Source organism: Malania oleifera, chromosome 12 (genome assembly GCF_029873635.1).
Source record: "Malania oleifera isolate guangnan ecotype guangnan chromosome 12, ASM2987363v1, whole genome shotgun sequence".
NCBI classification, from domain to species: domain Eukaryota; kingdom Viridiplantae; phylum Streptophyta; class Magnoliopsida; order Santalales; family Ximeniaceae; genus Malania; species Malania oleifera.
In genome coordinates, this window is record NC_080428.1 from 6,742,836 (window position 1) to 6,761,757 (window position 18,922).

General features: G+C 36.4%; 1 protein-coding gene across 1 annotated transcript; it reads left to right on the plus strand.

The window, feature by feature from the left end:
* The first annotated feature begins 13,329 nt into the window (after window positions 1-13,329).
* LOC131143801 (probable arabinosyltransferase ARAD1) lies at window positions 13,330-17,395 on the plus strand. The gene is made up of 2 exons (XM_058092160.1): window positions 13,330-15,064; window positions 16,526-17,395. The coding sequence occupies exons 1-2, from the start codon at window positions 14,138-14,140 to the stop codon at window positions 17,078-17,080; spliced, it is 1,482 nt and encodes a 493-aa protein (XP_057948143.1). The 5' UTR covers window positions 13,330-14,137; the 3' UTR covers window positions 17,081-17,395.
* Window positions 17,396-18,922: the final 1,527 nt, after the last annotated feature.

An 18,922-nucleotide genomic window follows, 5' to 3' on the forward strand; every position in this document is an offset into this window, starting at 1 on the left:
CGATGAAAGAGGAGATGGAATCATTACATAAAAACCAAACTTGGGATTTACTGGAGCTTCCAAAAGGGAAGAGACTGAAAGGTTGCAAATAGGTATATAGGAGGAAGAAGGCAATTTTATAAAATGAAGGAGAGAAATTCAAGGCACAGTTGGTGGCAAAAGGATACTCACAGAAGGAGGGGATAGATTATGATGAAGTCTTTTCTTTAGTGGTTCGACATATTTCTATCAGAATTGTGTTGGGATTGGTAGCCCATTATGATTTTCATTTGGAACAAATGGATGTGAAGACGGTGTTTCTTCATGGTGACTTGGAGGAACAAATCTACATGGTACAGCCAAAGGGATTCATTGAACCGGGAAAAGAAAATTTAGTTTGTAGGTTGAAGAAATCTCTTTATAGGCTGAAACATTCTCCAAGGCAATGGTATAACCGGTTTGATTCCTACATGATCAAGATTGGCTACAAAAGGTGTGAGTATGACTGTTGCGTATATGTGAATAAGCTTGAGGATAGTTCTTTTATTTATTTTTTTATTGTACATCAATGACATGTTGATAGCAGCAAAAGATTTAACTAACGTGAATTAGTTAAAAGGACATGTTGTATAAGGAATTTGATATAAGGATTTTGGCTCGGTTAAGAAAATACTTGGGATGGAGATTTGCCATGACAAAACTGCAGGAAGATTATGGCTATCTTAGGACGGTTATGTACAAAATGTAGTGACCTAAAAAAATAATAAATAACAAATAATAATATTATTAATTAATTAATTACTTAAACGCTGTTGAATTGATTTAATTTTATATATATATATATATATATAATGGTAATATAAAATAATATAATATTATTATTAAGTTAGTGGATGGAATATAATATTATTTTGTTAAGCTAGTGGATGGAATATAATATTATTATGATTAAGTTAGTGGATGGAATGTAATATTCTTTTAATTGTTAAAGTGTATATATATATATATATGTACATTTCAATCTAAAGCTTCCTATTGAATTCGAGATTCAATTTCAATCTTGGGAGTCCAGAGAGCTCCACGCGCAAGCCATCTCTTTCTCTCTCCTCATGCTCTCCCACTCTCTCTCTAGATTTCTCTTTCATCCATAAGTCAAATCAATGATCGGACACAACCACGAGGATCTAGGGATGATTCTCTACAAGTCTAGCGGAGTGGATTTTTCATAGGGTCCTCATAGGCATAGCTCCAAGGCTCAGGTAATGTTTTGGGAATTAGGTGAATTTGCTATTTTTGGGAGTTTAATTATTTATTTAGAGTTTATGGCCTTGGAAATGTGAATGAGATTATTTATCTAGGAATGAGTTGATTGAACTGGGGATTTGATAGTTAATTATTTTTTTAAAGAGTTTAATTAGTTAATGTTGGAGCGTGTGGACCTAGAAGAAATTAATATAGCTATTATTCTCAAGTTGAACTGAGTAAGTTAGGGTTTTTGGAATACAGGATTTGGGTGAGCACCGCAGGAACAGTTTTGGGAACCCTGCAAGCGTGGTACAAAAAACTAGGGTAAGGGTGTTATTTTAAGGTTTATTTGCCATGTGACAGCCTAGACTTGGAAATATTAGAATATTAGATATTCTGGAGTTGAACTGATTTAATTGGGATTTTTGGAATATAGGGTCTCGTTTTTCGTTCGGTTTAGGCAGCATCTTGAGGAGCAGGTAAGGGGATTATGTTATAACAACTTTTTATTAATTTTAAATCCGTTAAATTCGAGTATACAATTCTATATACTTAGGTATAATTTTTTGGATGGTTTAGGCATTTGGATCAAAAATGATTTTAATTATATATCATATTTGGGAAAAACTGTGGCATGAAAATAACTTCCATAATTAAATGGTTGCGAGTACTGCTTGATTACGATTATTGTTTGCTTGTGGTTACTATTTGGGTTGCACATTCTAATTGGTTATGATGCGGTCTGGATGAATAAATATTGTGAACTTGAATGCATTGATGTGTTTACTTGAATTGGATGTGTATTGTTCTATGGTTCATGTAAATTGCGATATAGCGTTGGCAGTGGTATGAGGAGGTTGTTATATGGGCATTTATATTAAGTGGGTAAAACATTGGTAGTGGAATGAGGAGTTTGTTTTATCGATTTACTATGAACGGGGTTGTGTGTGTGGATTTGTAACCTGTGTGGTTGAGAAGCTTGTGTAGTAACCTGTGTGGTTGTGAGTCTTATGTGGATAGTGTTTCTATGTGGATGTGAGTCATGTGTGGACTGTATTTCTTGTATGGATATATGTGGGTGTGAACGAAGTGTGTGTGTATCTTGTGTGGATTGGTTGTGATATGTGTATATATGTGGATCTCTGCAAAATGATTAGCATTGGATATGTGTAAATTTAATTGCCTAAATATTTATGGTAAAGTAACACTCTCTACCCGAGGGCTTACTGAGAAGTGAGTGCCCTGATCAGTATCAGTTGTGGCTACACCCAAATAAATGGGTAAGGTTATAAACGGTATCAAAGCAGAGGGGTGCTACTTTTATGGGCGGGTAATCGCACCAATCCTCATAAACTTTTGCTATAAATATTGGCTTGTTTGTGTGACTATAGTATGTATGCGTTTTATTGGTTGTTGTTGATTATTAAATGATAGTATTTTATATTTTATTAAAACTCTTCTGCCACACACTGTTATAGTTTATTTCTTCCTTACTAAGAGGTGTCTCACCCTAGCGATTTATTATTCTTTTCAAGTTCTTCAGGTGATCTAGCTTATAAAGCTCCGAGGCAGGGTTTAGTTTTGTGAGTGGTTTAAAGAACAGATATATGTAAAGTTCTATGTTTAATTTTTTTTTTTCTGGTTATGTAATATGGAGAATTTGGTTATACTCCTTTATGGGTTTGTATATTTGTATATAGTACTCTGGTATTTTATTTGAGGTTATTTAATTAGTTCTATTGCGTGAATGGTATCAAAGACGTGTGATAGGTCTCATCACACCTCGAGCCCCACCTGGCGAGTTTGAGGGGCCTTACAAAGTGGTATCAAAGCTTTAGGTTATAGATTATGTAGACTTTAGGAGGATTAATACCATAGTATAGGTTTGAGTTGGATGAGGATAAGAATAGGTAGATTAAGGTATTGATAGGAAATTTGAGTTTTATTTTGTAGCCTAGAGGCAAAAATCTCTTGACAAACTTCTGTGATTTTCTGAATCAGTCGACAGTTTCAAAAAATCATGGTAAATCCATCGATGGTGATGCTTCCAAGCAGAGAGACTGGAACTTGAAAGTAAAATTCAAAGGTTAGGATGGATGATTTATGGGGATAAGCCTTTAAAAGAGAATTTTGATAATTAAAGTGTTGTGATTTGATGATTATCGTTAATAAAATGTTGGATGTTTAATTGAGAATTTGAATATTAATATGTTTTCTTGTTTTATAACTATAACAGTTATGTTAAGATGTGGAGATTTTAAATTTGCCTCTATCCTATCTTCAGGATGGATTCTAGAGGTAAAGGCGTGGATGCTGGAGGGGAGAACGAGTCAGGGACTGTCAACGGGGATAAGATTGAAACCTCCAGACTGCTACGAGGAATAGTTCGGTAGGTTAGAGAAGAGATAAGATGAGACCTCAAGGGATCGAGCTACCCACTTGTGAACCGGGGTTGTTTGATTGATCATCTCACCCCCCCCCCCCCCTGAAACCCTCTGCTTTTGCGGGTGGCACTGACCCAATCATGGCCTAGACTTGGATGCAAGAGATGGAGAAGATATTGGCAGTGCTGAATTGCACTGAGGAGCAGAAGGTTCTTTTTACCACCTTCAAGTTGATCGGAGAAGCTAAACGGTGGTGGAAAGCAGTGAAGATGTTGGAAGAGTAGCGAGTAAAACCTATAGCGATGACCTGGGATCATTTCAAGCAGGCCTTCTACGACCGATATTTCCCGCCCATCACTAGGAATGCGAAGGTGGAGGAATTTTTCAACTTGACTCAACGGCGCCTCACTGTTTAGCAGTATGCTGCTAGGTTCTTGGAACTTTCCCGCTTTGCACCTTTCATGGTCTCAGATGAATATAAAAAAGCAAGATGGTTTAAAAGGGAGTTAAATCAGAGGATTCATGAGCAAACGACATATTTGTAGATACAAAACTTCATAGAATTGGTGGATAAAGCCACCGTTGCAGAGTCAAGTATGCAGAGAGGTGTAGAGATGTCAGAATGGAGGAAGAGACCCATGTCTCCCAGCCCCCCATGCAAATGTCAGACAGGGGTCATGGAGGGGAGATAGAGAATGCGGGTCAGAGGTCAGAAAGGAATGATCGAGGATGACAGGGCGATTCATCACACCCCCATTGTTCTAGATGCAATCAAAGGCATTGGGGAGAATGTCAGGGTAGGGGTGTAGTGTGCTATAGGTGCGGCCGATATGGCCATATAGGTCGGAAGTGTCGGGGACCGCCGAACAACGCACCCACTCCAGATCATGATCGGAGGAGCAACTCGATATCTCGTGGCAGTGGCAGCTCGGTGCGTGTCTACATGCTTACCCCGACCAAGGGGAAAACTGCTAAACGCGCAAGTAACATGTTTATGTTGAGATAAGTAATAAGTTCTATTTAACTCTGGCTGATGCAATTACTTACATGTTGGAATAGATTGAAATGTGGTTAGTTAACTTCCAAGTATGTGAAAATGAGTGATTAATGAATTTCGATGACGAAATTTTTTGAAGGAGGGGAGATTGTAGTGACCCGAAAAAAAATAAAAATAAAATAATAATAATAATAATAATAATATTATTATTATTATTATTATTATGTTAAAGTTAGTGGATGGAATATAATATTTTTTTTTTTAAGTTAGTGAATGGAATATAATATTATTATGATTAAGATAGTGGATGGAATATAATATTCTTTTAATTGTTAAAGTGTATATATATATGTACATTTCAATCTTAAGCTTCCTATTGAACCTAAGATTCAATTTCAATTTAGGGAGTCCAAAGAGCTCCACACCAGGCCATCTCTTACTCTCTCCTCATGCTCTCCCACTCTCTCTCTAGATTTCTCTTTCATCCATAAGCTAAATCGACGATCGAACACCACCACAAGAATTTAGGGATGATTCTCTATAAGTATAGCGGAAAGGATTTTTCATAGGGTCATCGTAGGCATAGCTCCAAGGCTCAGGTAAGGTTTTGGGAATTAGGTGAATTTGTTATTTTTGGGAGTTTAATTATTTATTTAGAATTTATGGGCCTTGGAAATGTGAATGAGATTATTTATCTGGGAATGAGTTGATTGAATTGGGGATTTGATAGTTAATTATTTTTTTAAAGAGTTTAATTAGTTAATGTTGGAGCTTGTGGACCTAGAAGAAATTACTATAGTTATTACTCTAGGGTTGAACTGAGTAAGTTAGGGTTTTTAAAATACAGGATTTGGGTGAGTACCGTAGGCACAATTTTGGGAACCCTATAGGCGTGGTATAGGAAACTAGGGTAAGGGTGTTATTTTAAGGCTTATTAGCCATGTGACGTCCTAGACTTGGAAATATTAGAATATTAGGTATTCTGGAGTTGAATTGATTTAGTTGAGATTTTTGGAATACAAGGTCTCCTTTTCTGTTTGGTTTAGGTAGAATCTCGAGGAGCACATAAGGGGAATACGTTATAACAACTTTTTATTAATTTTAAACTAGTTAAATTCGAGTATACAATTCTATATACTTATGTATAATTTTCTGAACGGTTTAGGCATTTGGATCAAAAATGATTTTGATTATATATCATATTTGGGAAAAATCGTATGGCATGAAAATAACTACCATAATTAAATGGTTGCGAGTACTGCTTGATTACGATTATTGTTCGCTTATGGCTACTGTTTGGGTTGCAAATTCTGATTGGTTGTGATGCTGTTTGGATGAATAAGTACTGTGAACTTGAATTCATTGATGTGTTTACATGAATTAGATGTGTATTGTTCTATGGTTCATGTAAATTGCGATATAGCATTGGCAGTGGTATGAGGAGGTTGTTATATCGTACCTAATATAAATCGTCATATAACGTTGGCAGTGGTATGAGGAGGTCGTTATATGGACATTTATATTAAGGGGGTAAAACATTGGTAGTGGAATGAGGAGTTTGTTTTACCAATTTACTATGAACGGGGTTGTGTGTGTGGATTTGTAACCTGTGTGGTTGGGAAGCTAGTGTAGTAACCTATGTGGTTGTGAGTCCTATGTGGACAGTATTCCTGTGTGGATATGAGTCCTGTGTGGACTATATTTCCTGTGCGGATATGGACCCTATATGGAAGTGAATGAAGTGTGTGTGTATCCTGTGTGGATGGGTTGTGATATGCGTGTATACATGGATATTTGCGAAATGATTAGCATTGGGTGTGTGTAAATTTAATTGCATGAATATTTATGGTAAAGTAACACTCTCCGCTTGAGGGCTTGCTGAGAAGTGACTGCCCTGATCAATATCAGTTGTGGCTGCATCCAAATAAAAGGGTAAGGTTACAAATGGTAACAGAGCAAAGGAGTGCTACTTCTATGGGCAGGTAATTGCCCCAATCCTCGGGAACTTTTGCTATAAATATTGGCTTGTTTGTGTGACTATAGTATGTATGCATTTTATTGGTTGTTGTTGATTATTAAATGACAGTATTTTATATTTTATTAAAACTCTTCTGCCACACACTGTTATAACTTATTTCTTCCTTATTGAGAGGTGTCTCACCCCGGTGATTTATTATTCTTTTCAGGTCCTTCAGGTGATCGAGCTTAGAAAGCTTCGGGGGCGGGGTTTAGTTTTGTGAGTGGTTAAAAGAACAGATATATGTAAAGTTCTATGTTTAATTTTTTTTTTCTGGTTATGTAATATGGAAAATTTGGTTATACTCCTTTATGGGTTTGTATATATGTATATAGTACTCTGGCATTTTATTTGAGGTTGTTTAATTAGTTCTACTGCATAAATGGTATCAAAGACGTGTGATTGTTCTCATCACACCCCAGGCCCCACCCAGCAAGTTTGGAGGTGTTACACAAAAGGTGTTGAAGAGGTTTAGCATGGCTGATGCTAGACCAGTGCGTACACCTTTAGCGAATCATTTTAAGTTTTCTACTGCAGATTGCCCAAGTACGGATGAGGAAATCCGGGACATGTCAAAGGTCCCCTATGCTAGTGTTGTGGGGTGTTTAATGTATGTCATGGTGTGTACAAGGCTACATTTGGCTCATGCGGTGAGCATGGTAAGTAAGTTTCTCTCTAATCCAGGAAGGCAGTATTGGGAAGCCATCAAATGGATACTCAGATACTTACGGGGTACATCGGGATATGGCATCATGTTCGGCAAGCAATAAGGTTGTCCTTAAGTTATGGAGTTTGTTGATGCTGATTATGCTAGAGATATTGATGATAAAAGGTCTACAACGAGATATGTATTTACCTTTGTAGAAGGATCGGTATGTTGGAGATCTATGGTACAGTCTCTAGTAGCATTATCCATGACTGAGGCGGAATATATGGCAGTTGTCAAAGCTACAAAGGAAGCCTTATGGCTTACCGGTTTAGTCAAAAAGCTAGGGTTACGGCAAGACGGAGTGGTGCTGCATTGTGATAGTCAGAGTGTCATTTACTTGGCGAAGAATCAGATATACCATGCTAGAACCAAGCACATTGATGTGAGGTTCCATAGGGTTCGGGAATTGATTGCTTCAGGTAAGCTTGTGTTGCAGAAAGTTCACTCGTCTCAAAATGCAAAGGATATTCTGACGGAATCAATTACTTCAGAGAAGTTCAAGCATTGCTTAGACTTACTCTATGTCTCCAATAGATAGAAGGGAGATGAACCCAACCGAACAGTTCAAGTTCAAGGTGGAGCAATTAGATATGTTTTTGGGGATTCTCCTACGGGGGGTATTGTAACGCCCCGACCTGCCACGTGGGGCTCGGGTGCTACTTTAGTGACGTCTGTGTATCTGATACCGTAGTCAATACATAAATGCAATGGAAATAATGAAAAATTCTCCAACATACATTACTAGAGTATTAAACTACTTTTATACACAAGGGTCTCCCAGAAAATCCATATTACAACCCATAACACTGTACAAAAATAAAACTCAGTCAACACCCACTACATTCATAGACTAAACGGCTAGCTCGGCCCCTCTAGTCTACTAAACACGATCCCTGGTGTTTCTTGAAAAGATAATTTGTATATTGGGGTGAGACACTTCTTAGTAAGGAAGACTAAGTTAAAATCAGTGTGTGGCTAGCCTGAATTTTAGTGTATATAGAAAATAACCAGTTCTTCATTTAACCAAAAATAACATTTAAATAGAAGTTCATTCTACACAGTTGAAACTGCCCTTTTTCCTTCCCATAGTATAAACCAGTTTAGTGAAAAATTAACATCATTTACATAAATCCACAGATATGCATAAAGACAACTCCCTGTGACTAACGTCATTTACTTCCCCCATGGCACGGGTTGTGCGGCCCGAATGCTGGACTAAGTCTGGGTGATCAGCCCAAAACAAAGTCAAAACATTATCCTCTACAAGTACGTCTGCAAGCATCCACGGCCAAGCTGCAAATCCGACGCCCTTACTTCAATCTCATGCAAGCAGTCAGTTAAGACCCCCTACACTTCTATCCAAAATAGAGTGGGTGCACATGGTCTAATAATCAATCACTAGCAATGGTATCGTGCTCACATAACAACTGGTCTCTAGGGTTCCTAAAGCATATCATGCAATTTAAGTAATAAAAACTATAATTTAAATCATTTCGTTTTACACCTGCCATTTAATAAAAACCTGGCCCCTAGCCGTTAAATAAACTCAGCTCACAACTATCAAATAAAACTTGGCCCCCGGCCATCATATAAAACCCGGCCCCCGACCATCATATCAAATCCATGTATTATTCACAAGAAGTTATAGTATGTTTCACAAACAGTTCCAGTATATTTCACAATCATTCCCAAATTCGATTTCACGATAAACCATAAAATCATTCACCTTCCACACGTTTTCAGTATTCAAACACGATCCAGTTGACAACCAAGAAAACACTATATTTTTAGTTCGTGAGATAAATCAGATTTTCCACCGTTCATATTATTCAAAATATCATACCATATGTCCTAGGTTTGTAAAATCTCTATTAAACGGTTTGTTTTCAAAATAATCTTTGAACTCATAAATAAATAAATAAATAAATAACAATTTAATTAGTTCATAATTAATAAAAATCCTCACTTAACTTAATCCCCTTACTTGAATCCTGGAAAGTTCGGTAAAAATTCCAGCCCACGCCTGGAGCGTTCAAAACTCCAAACCCTGAAATCACATTATCCGCAATAAAATCAACTCAACCCCAAAATTATAATTTCCTTAATATTCCTAAACTCACAAAATTCCCAATGACTATTTAACATTTCCTAAGCCTATAAAACTCCAAATAAATAATTAAATTCTCAAAAATAGCAAATTTGTTAAATTCCCTAAATCTTACCTTAACCTTGGAGTGGTGCCTAGGAAACCCAAATTGAAAATCCACTCTGATTAAAATGACGACGATCGAGACTAGGACTCCATGGTGGTGTCCGATCATTGATTTGACTAAAGATTTAAGGAAAAACTAAGGAAAGGAAAATGATTTACCTTACGCCAGGAGTGGTGCCTACGTCATTCCTATGACAAATCCACTTTGGTAGGAATGTCAATGGCGGAGAATGGAACCTAGTGGTATCTTCTGTTTTTCGATCGGCACCAATTTGGCTGACGAAATCGAGGAGAGAGAGAGAGAGAGAGAGAGAAGACGGAGGAGAGAGAGTGGCGTAGAGAGAAATGCATGCTCTCTATATTGAAATGGAAAATGAATCTTCCTTTCGAAGTTTGTTTTACTTATATATATAATATTCCGTATTATATTATATTAATATTATAAACATATATATATATATATACATATAATTATATATCCATCATAGTATTTATTTAATTATTTTAATTTAATAATTTTTAATTAATTAATTGATTAATAATAATAATAATATATTTTTTTTTGTTTACACTTCTATGCATATTAATTTTCTGGGGCATTACACGTATAATCGTCACGGTAGAGATTGTTATTTTTGATGTGACTCTTCTACTTTGAATTTCATAAACAAATAAGGAATAAAAACATAAAGGGGAAACACAGTAAGAACTCGTCGACGAGTGCCCTGTGTTCGTCGACGAGTAAATCCCGAGAGTAGAAAAAACTCAGAATTCTGGAGATACCGAGAGTAGAAAATTGGCTCGTCAACAAATGCCCTATTCTCGTTGACGAGTGTCCTTCTCTGAATCGTTGATGAATCCATGTTCTCGTCGACGAGTGCGCCTGGGGTGCAAGTAGTTTTTCGAATTTTGAATTTGAACGTTGGGGTGATTGGGTAATTGGGGGGAAAACCTCTGAGAGACTGTTATATGTCATTCTAGGCATGTATTGACAGAGTGAGTGATTATTTGAGAAGTGTATTGTGTACTTTGAGATTTCCTTAGTAAAATTCTTGTGTCATTGCTTCCGTGGATGTAGGCTTTGCCGAACCACGTAAATCTTATTATTGTTATTGTTGTTTATCATTTTCTGGTTGTGTTTCATTTACTTGCTGTATTTATTCCGTTGTGCTTCGTATTTATATTATCCATATCACAACAATATATACGAAAGCAAATAAAGAAAACAACATAAGAATATATGTGGTTCAGCAAAGCCTATATCCACGGGAGCAATCGGCATAAGAATTTCACTATGAAAATGAAAGTACATAATACAATTGATACAATGATCTCTCCATGATCAAAACATGCCCAAAAAGACATACTTATCAACCCGTTGGAGGCTTCCCTCCAAATACCTAACCGTCACAACATTCCAATTCAAATTTTGAATTCTTTCTTGTAGCCCAAAACACTTGTCGATGAGAACAGGGGACTCGTCGACAAGTCTTCGAGTTTCTGATTTCCTGCTCTCGATATCTCAGAACTTCTGCAATTCTCGGGCTCTTGGTATCTACTCATCGATGAGTGACGCACACTCGTTGACGAGTCCCTACTGCTCAGCACCAATGAATCCATATGCTTTTCTTCTTCATTTGTTTATGAGCCACAACAAGTATAAGAGCCACACGCACAAATACAACAAAGACAAATAAGACCCAACCAAAAATGGGCATCGACACCCACCAAAGAACTTCCCTAGATGCTTTGTCATATGTTTTCTTAAGGTCAACAAAAATCATATGCAAATTCCTCGTCTTTTTTCTAAATTTTTCATGAATTTTCTTAAAAGATAAATAGTTTCTATTGTCAATCTCTTATACATAAAATCAAATTGATTTTTTGAAACTTTCATTTCTAGTTTTATTCATTGTTCAATTATTATTTTTCAAATTTTTATCGTATGATTTATGATCTTAATTCTATAATAATTATTACTTTGAATATCACATTTACTTTTTGTATAAAGATATTACCATACTTTTCCTCCATCCGATCTATCATTTTTTTTTTTATTATCCTTAGAAAATTATTGAACACATTGGTTAATCATATACTTCTCATATCCCCTAAAATATTTTCAAACTTTAATTGGCATGTTATATGGTCCTATTGATTTCCTATTTTTCATATTTTTCCAAGCCACCTTAATATTTGGTGTATACTATATACAATGGCAATTTTATATCCTATGTTCATGAATTCTCCGATTTATTTTCCTAAAATCACTATTGTAAAAATATTAGCTAAAAAGAAAAAAATTGACAACAAAATATAAGATACTAATTATCTTGTAATTAATTTATTACTCATTATATCTAAGACATATATATTTAATATATAAATATTAGTATTTTCAAATATCACCAAGTAGCATGAAATTTTTTTTATATTATAGACGAAAAACTGATTAATTTTACAAAAAAAATAAACTAAAAACAATATTACTCACACATTGAATGTGTTTCATTACCGGTCTCTGCATATATAATGAGAATTTCTTTACTTCGACATCTATTTTTCAAATGTTCTAATATATATGTTATTGAATATTGAAAATAATATATATACCCAAAATTGACAAGTATGTTCATATGTGTGGATAGTTGTAAGGCCAATATTGGACAACATTTGATGTCTCACATGACCACCTTCAAGTTATCCATAACCCTCGATGCGGTTACAAGAGCTACTATTGATGTCCTAGACCACCTTGAGTCACCCATAACCCCCTTAAGCATAATGGAGAGTCACTCATAACTTTTTTAAGCATAATGGCGAGTTACCCATTACCCTCCTAAGCATAATGGCGAGTCACCCATAACCCCTCTAAGTAAAATGATACGCTCATAAATGCTAAGGTAAAAAGGAGTCTGCCTTCACCGCTATAAAAAGGGAATCTTACAAGGAGATAAAGATCTCATTCTCACTCACTATTCATTTACTGTTACAATCTGAATCTCATATTCCCTAACTTAAACATTGGAGTGATCCATCAGAGTACAACCCAGATCTTCTAAACCATTATTATTAATTCCTTTCAGGTGCTTGTGGTCGAAGGACGATTTAATAAAAGTCGTACGATTCTTGGGAGCAACAATATAGAAACATATATAAAAGAGTAAATAACTCGTAACAAATGATAAATAACACATACTGTTATTACTAGCTAAAAACTTTATTTTAGTTACTTTTTCTTTCGTAAGTTTTTATTTTATAACATTCTACAATATTTTAATAAAATTAAAATTTAAAATAAAAACTTAAAAATTGTACTTTGTCCAATTATTTAAAATAATTTTCATAATAGTCAATGTCGAAGACATGAGAAACAAATTTAATTCAGTTCGAAAATATATTTAAGTAAGAAAATGCTAAAGTTATTAATTAATTATTTAAACAAATAAAACATATTATGAAGAGGATTTCCCCTCTTTAATTTCTACTATTATTAACCTAAAATATTCCAATCTGTAAAAACACCAATAAATAAGAAAAAGCTATAACAATATATGAAAACTCTAGGTATCCTATTACTATTATATAAATAAATAATTCTTTTTTTAGTGCCTGTTTAATTTTTAACACGGAAACATGGTGAAATTATTTTTACAGCTCCAATTGTTTTTGTAGAGGGGAGACAAAGTCCAGACACGGCCCAAATCACGCCGGCGGGTATTATTCATTTCCGTTAACACTGAGAAAATTCTTTTTTTAAAGTTATAATCTATCTCTAAGTGGCGATGCATCCCTGGCCCTCTCGCAAAAGAAGCGGGCTCGGTTCTTCTGATGAGTGTACCGGTTCCCACGCCCCCCCTTCAAACTCCTGCGCAACGCCCAGAGGGGAAGAGAATCTGAGTTCAATCAATTTGGTTTTCGTCCTTCTCCAACCTCCGCGGCACGACTCGTAATATCTCTGATGAAGTAACGGCTCTTTCCCCTAACCCAATTCGCCAAATGTTCCCACATTCATTCAGTTCCACTTCCACACGTTTTCCTTGTTGTTTTCTGGGTTTTCTTTCTGCTTCTGATTCCGTGGATTGTTCAGATTATATTTGATTTCATCTGGGTTTTCTTTCTTTCCCGTTTTAATATTCTCATTCTTTTGAGGATTTTTTTTTTCGAAGTTCTTTTCTTCATTGACAATGCGGGGAGAGAGAGAAAAAAAGCACGACTCATGAAGAGATCTGATGTAAGATATCTGGATTTCTAATACCACTCTGAACCTATTTTCTACTTTCGAGTCAGTATTTTCTGGCATTGGAGTCTATGATTCTTGCACCCTCTTGGGTACTGTTCTGTGGATTGCATACCGTGGTTAATCTGTTTTGCGCGAGGAATTTCTGCTAATGCCCTGGCCAATGAATGGTCTCTGGCCCTGCCCATGTCCCGTTTATGCGCATTCATGGACTAATCTGAATTTGATTCTCTCTTCTTCACCTTTTCTCTGTGTTTTTTCCTGTTCCGTGTCCCCAGTACTGTCTATTATCTGCTTCAGATAAAGATATGATATTTCTTGTGGTGTATTGTTGACCTTGGAGTTCGAATTAGAATGGTCGAGAGGAATTCCCAATCCCATGGGGTTATCTCCCAGAAATCTTTATTTTGCCTATTTTCAGTTACATCCATTGTTTTCATATTATCTTGGTTCTTTGTGTTGCGTTCCACGGACCGTCCTAGCTTCATTGACCATACTTTATTACCCAGTTCTAACCTCTTTACACCGACCGATAATGGAAATGCTGAACCCCAGAACAGCGATGACTCCTCAGTTTCATTTCCTTCCACGCTTGTGGCCGAAGAAGAAGAAGTGCCCAGGGAAAAAGATTCTGTGAATTGCAATCCAGAAAAAGCAGTCCTTAAGGTCTTCATGTACGATTTACCCCCTGTGTTTCATTTTGAGCTCTTAGATTGGAAAGCCAAAGGGAGAAATGTTTGGCCTGATCTTCGAACCAGAATTCCTGAATATCCTGGTGGGTTAAACTTGCAACATAGTATAGAATATTGGCTTACACTAGATCTTCTTGCTTCGGAATTTGCTGACCATGTAGGTACACGCAGTGCTGTAAGAGTAAAGAACTCGAGTGAAGCGGATGTTATATTTGTCCCCTTCTTTTCCTCACTGAGCTATAATCGATATTCCAAGGTACACCCACACCAAAAGAAGGGCAGGGACAAGTTACTGCAAGAGAAGCTCGTCAGTTTCTTGACAGCTCAAGATGAGTGGAAGAGGTCAGGGGGACGTGACCATTTAATTGTGGCTCATCATCCAAACAGCTTGTTAGATGCTAGGGTGAAGCTGTGGCCTGCAATGTTCATACTTGCAGATTTTGGGAGATATCCCACGAACATAGCAAATGTTGAGAAAGATGTGATTGCGCCTTACAAACATGTGATCAAAACCTTTGCCAACGATTTATCTAGCTTTGATAGCCGTCCGACTTTGCTATACTTCCAAGGAGCCATATATAGAAAAGATGTAAGTGTCCTTCTATCCCTAATTTTTCAGCTGTATTTTTCTTCTTTTGTTTTGTTTTGCCAGTATTTATTTTTTTGATGACTAGAATTGATCCTTATGCTATTAAAGCATGCTACGATATCAAGGCCAGTATTACTTTTTCTTGTTTGCCTTGCTGTGAGAAATGCATTCACTTTGCTGGTTTTCTTTTCTGTCATTACTGTTGTCTCTAGAATGTAGATAAGGTCTTAATATCACGCTCAGAACTCTCGTTTTAGAAATCTATTTAGGAGTGAAGAAGGATTCCCATTACAAACTTCTGGAGACGAGTTCTGTGCTCTTGTAATATCATAAGGTAGACCATAACGTTGGTGACAGCACAATTGGATCAAATTAGGCCCAATCCCAAAGACATGTCTGACTATTTATCAAATTGTGCATTATTCCCATTATATTCTATAGGGGACGAACTATAGATATCGAGTTTTGTTCCATGGTTATAGAATTGAGTCTTGAACCATTCTTATTCCCTCTCTCAATGCAGTTCATTTGGCAATTGAATTGTTGTCTGAGTATCTTACCCAAATATTTTGCTGCTCTTGGAAAGAAATCCACATGGGTCTGTAGAGAGAATTCTGCTGCCTTGCTTCTTTTCTTCCCAGTTAAAAAATCATCAAGTTAAATTTCCAGCGGACTTGGCTTTTGTCCTGCCCTTTGCACCTCCAACACTTCCGGTATTCGACATGTTGAATTTCTTAAGACCTTTGGGTCTGCTTTCTGTTTTCTTTAGGCATTTGATTGAGACATTGTAGCAAACTTGTCAAAGAATAATATATCATACACTCACATGCGCACACAGAGAAACATTAGGAGTGACAACAGAAATGTTTGGACACCTGATCTTATTGTTGATTTCTCCAAGCACCAACATATATCAGACTTGAACTTTTTCAGAAGGCAGTAAAGCTTGATACTAGCCCATTCAACCCTAACAAAAGATGACACCTCAGTTTGTAATTAGACAAAATATCCTCTCTTAAGCTTCTCCTTCGTCAGCAATACTGAAGCATTTCTTTGATTGAAAGATTTCCATTCTGGTTATGCAGTTTGTAATTTTGAGAGAATGTGATAATTTTTTCCTTGTTAGATTCACCTTTGTGTTCCAAAGGTCAATTCGATGTTTATTGTTCCTGAAAAAGCACTTCATAGAAATAATAATAAAAAGTTAATAGCACCCATTTTTATATGATTTGTGTAATGTTATGACATGCTTTATGTTCCCTCACAAATACCATCTGACTGGGTACCTTTATTTTTCATCATGTTTGTGATTTAGTGTATTGCAGGGTCCACTATAAGTCGATCACATATTTACTTTTTATTTTTCGTAACTTTCAGTTATTGTTTTGTTTCCTATTGCATTAGGTGTATCTGTTGTATATGAAATGTACTGGTTCTTTACTTGTGGCTTTTGGATTTTAGGGTGGCTTTGTTCGGCAAGAATTATTCTATCTTCTGAAGGATGAGAAAGACGTGCATTTTCAATTTGGAAGTGTTCAGGGGGATGGGATCAGGAAAGCCTCTGAGGGAATGCACTCCTCCAAATTCTGTCTCAACATAGCTGGTGACACTCCTTCATCAAACCGCCTCTTTGATGCCATTGCCAGCCACTGCGTCCCTGTCATCATCAGTGATGAGATTGAGCTCCCATATGAGGATGTCCTTGATTACTCTGAATTTTGCTTATTTATTCGGACATCGGATGCTGTCAAAGAAAAATTCATTGTAAACCTCATTAGGAGTATTGGGAGGGATGAGTGGACTCGAATGTGGGAAAGGTTGAAAGAGGTTGAAATTTTCTTTGAGTATCGGTATCCATCAAAGGAGGGTGATGCTGTCCAAATGATATGGCAGGCTGTGGCCCGTAAAATAGCCGCTGTTAGACAGAAGTTACATAAGTCTGGGCGATTTGCTCGTTCCCTTGTTGGCAGAGAAAGAAGCCTAAGAGCGATACCGACTCAAAAGAATTTTTGGTGATGAGAAAAGTAATAATTCTCCAAGGTTTCACAGTTTTTATAGCTTTTGATGCGAGGGACCACAAGTTCTGCTGATCAAGAAATGTGAGGACTCAAATCCTCACAGCAGATTTTGATTGTAAAATTGTGATGATTTTGTTTGTAAACATGGAAAAAATGAAAGGAAAAGAACGAATTGAGGCACTCAGCTGTCTAGGTAAAGCTCCTCTCTAGCATATATAAATTGAGGATCTTTGCATTAAGGGCTGGCATAAAATCATGGAACAAAACAAAAGATTGTTTCATTAATATAGTAATAATTTTGTTTTTTGTTTAATTTCTTTGACAACCAAATCAAAAAGTTCGTTTCTTTTCCCATGTTTTTAAACTTGCAAATGGATCAAATTCAAAAAGGGAGGAGGGGGTCATAGTTAATCATACCTTACCGTAAGACTTTCAAAGTCAATGAAATTAGCGTGGGTAACTCAGTAAGGCATGCAATAGAAGATATGATGGGCAAATTGGGATAGATATGATGGGCAAATTGGGATATGACGAGCTACGATGTTTGATGAGAACTAATGAACATTTAAAAAAAATTTTATTTTTGGTAAAATGCTGTGTACCAAAAAGAACATGATTAATATGCAGCATAATAATTCTAATTGAATTACTTTATGAAATAATAAATTTGATAAATCTACTATATATTAAAACAAGTTGTGCCATCAAAAGCCTCCAAAACCCGAATACAATTTTTTTTTTAATTATGTTACTAATTTTTTATGGGCTGGTGTTTAAGATTTTAAATTGCCATTGACTCAAAATTTTTTAAAGTTTTGACTTTAATGAACTTAAAAAAAAAAAATTTGATTGGTTAAAATTTATTGTCCTCAAATATTATTTACTCTTGACAAATAAATCAGTCTCTCATAAGTCTCGCACCTACAAACCGATCCTCCTTGTCACTATTAGTGGATGCTTATCATCTTATCTGTTATGAACCTGTGAGCATCCAGATCAAAGTGACACAAAAAATTTTACGTGGTTCAGTCAATAACAACCTACGTCCACAGAACACACACCAAAATTCACTATCGCCGGAAAATCTTACAATTCTCTCACACTCTCTCTCTCTCTCTCTCTTCCTCCCTTCTTCCTCTCTGCTCTCTCTGAGCTACTCCGTGCTCTCTCTGCACTGTATATGCACACACCTGTGCTGCACATTACATCTTCCACAACCCTCCTTTTATAGGCTTGGAATTTAAATTATAATTAAATGAAATCAATACAAATTGGAAGTTATAAAGAAGAGTTTAATGGAGAGATTAATGACGAGATAATTTCCACCACGTTTCTGACTCAGCAACGCGTTGTCTCCTAACTATCTTCTGGCTCCATCTCTAACAATATCCCACTTGGAGACAGAGACACCTCCTCAACCAGAGTATCATGAATAAATGATGTGCTCATAATATGTGTCTTCAAGTATGAAAACCAACTGAAGTTGAACACAACTTCAGCTTCTTTATAGTCACCATCTTCCTGTCTGCTCGATTCCTGCGAACTAATCTGATGGCTTTCATCTTCACAACTGGTGTAAAAATGTTGGTGTAGTCAATCCCGTCCTTCTACTCGAAGTCTTTAACTACCAACCGAGACTTGTACCTTCTGGGGCCATCATGCTCCTCTTCAATTCTATACACCCACTTATTGTGAAGGCCTTTGGGCAACTTCCACATTCTATTGGACGTGAGGGACTTCATCTCATCCTTCATCGCAAGCTCCCACTTGCTCGTATCTGCCACCTGACATGCTTCATCATGGCATTCGGGCTCTCCTCCATCTGTAGGAAGTAAGTAAT

Bases quoted from the DNA above. Each gene is read 5' to 3' on its own strand.
- LOC131143801 (XM_058092160.1), top strand. From the start codon at position 14,138: ATGGTCGAGAGGAATTCCCAATCCCATGGGGTTATCTCCCAGAAATCT. The intron at 15,065-16,525 runs GTAAGTGTCCTT...TTTGGATTTTAG, and splicing joins GAGCCATATATAGAAAAGAT to GGTGGCTTTGTTCGGCAAGA.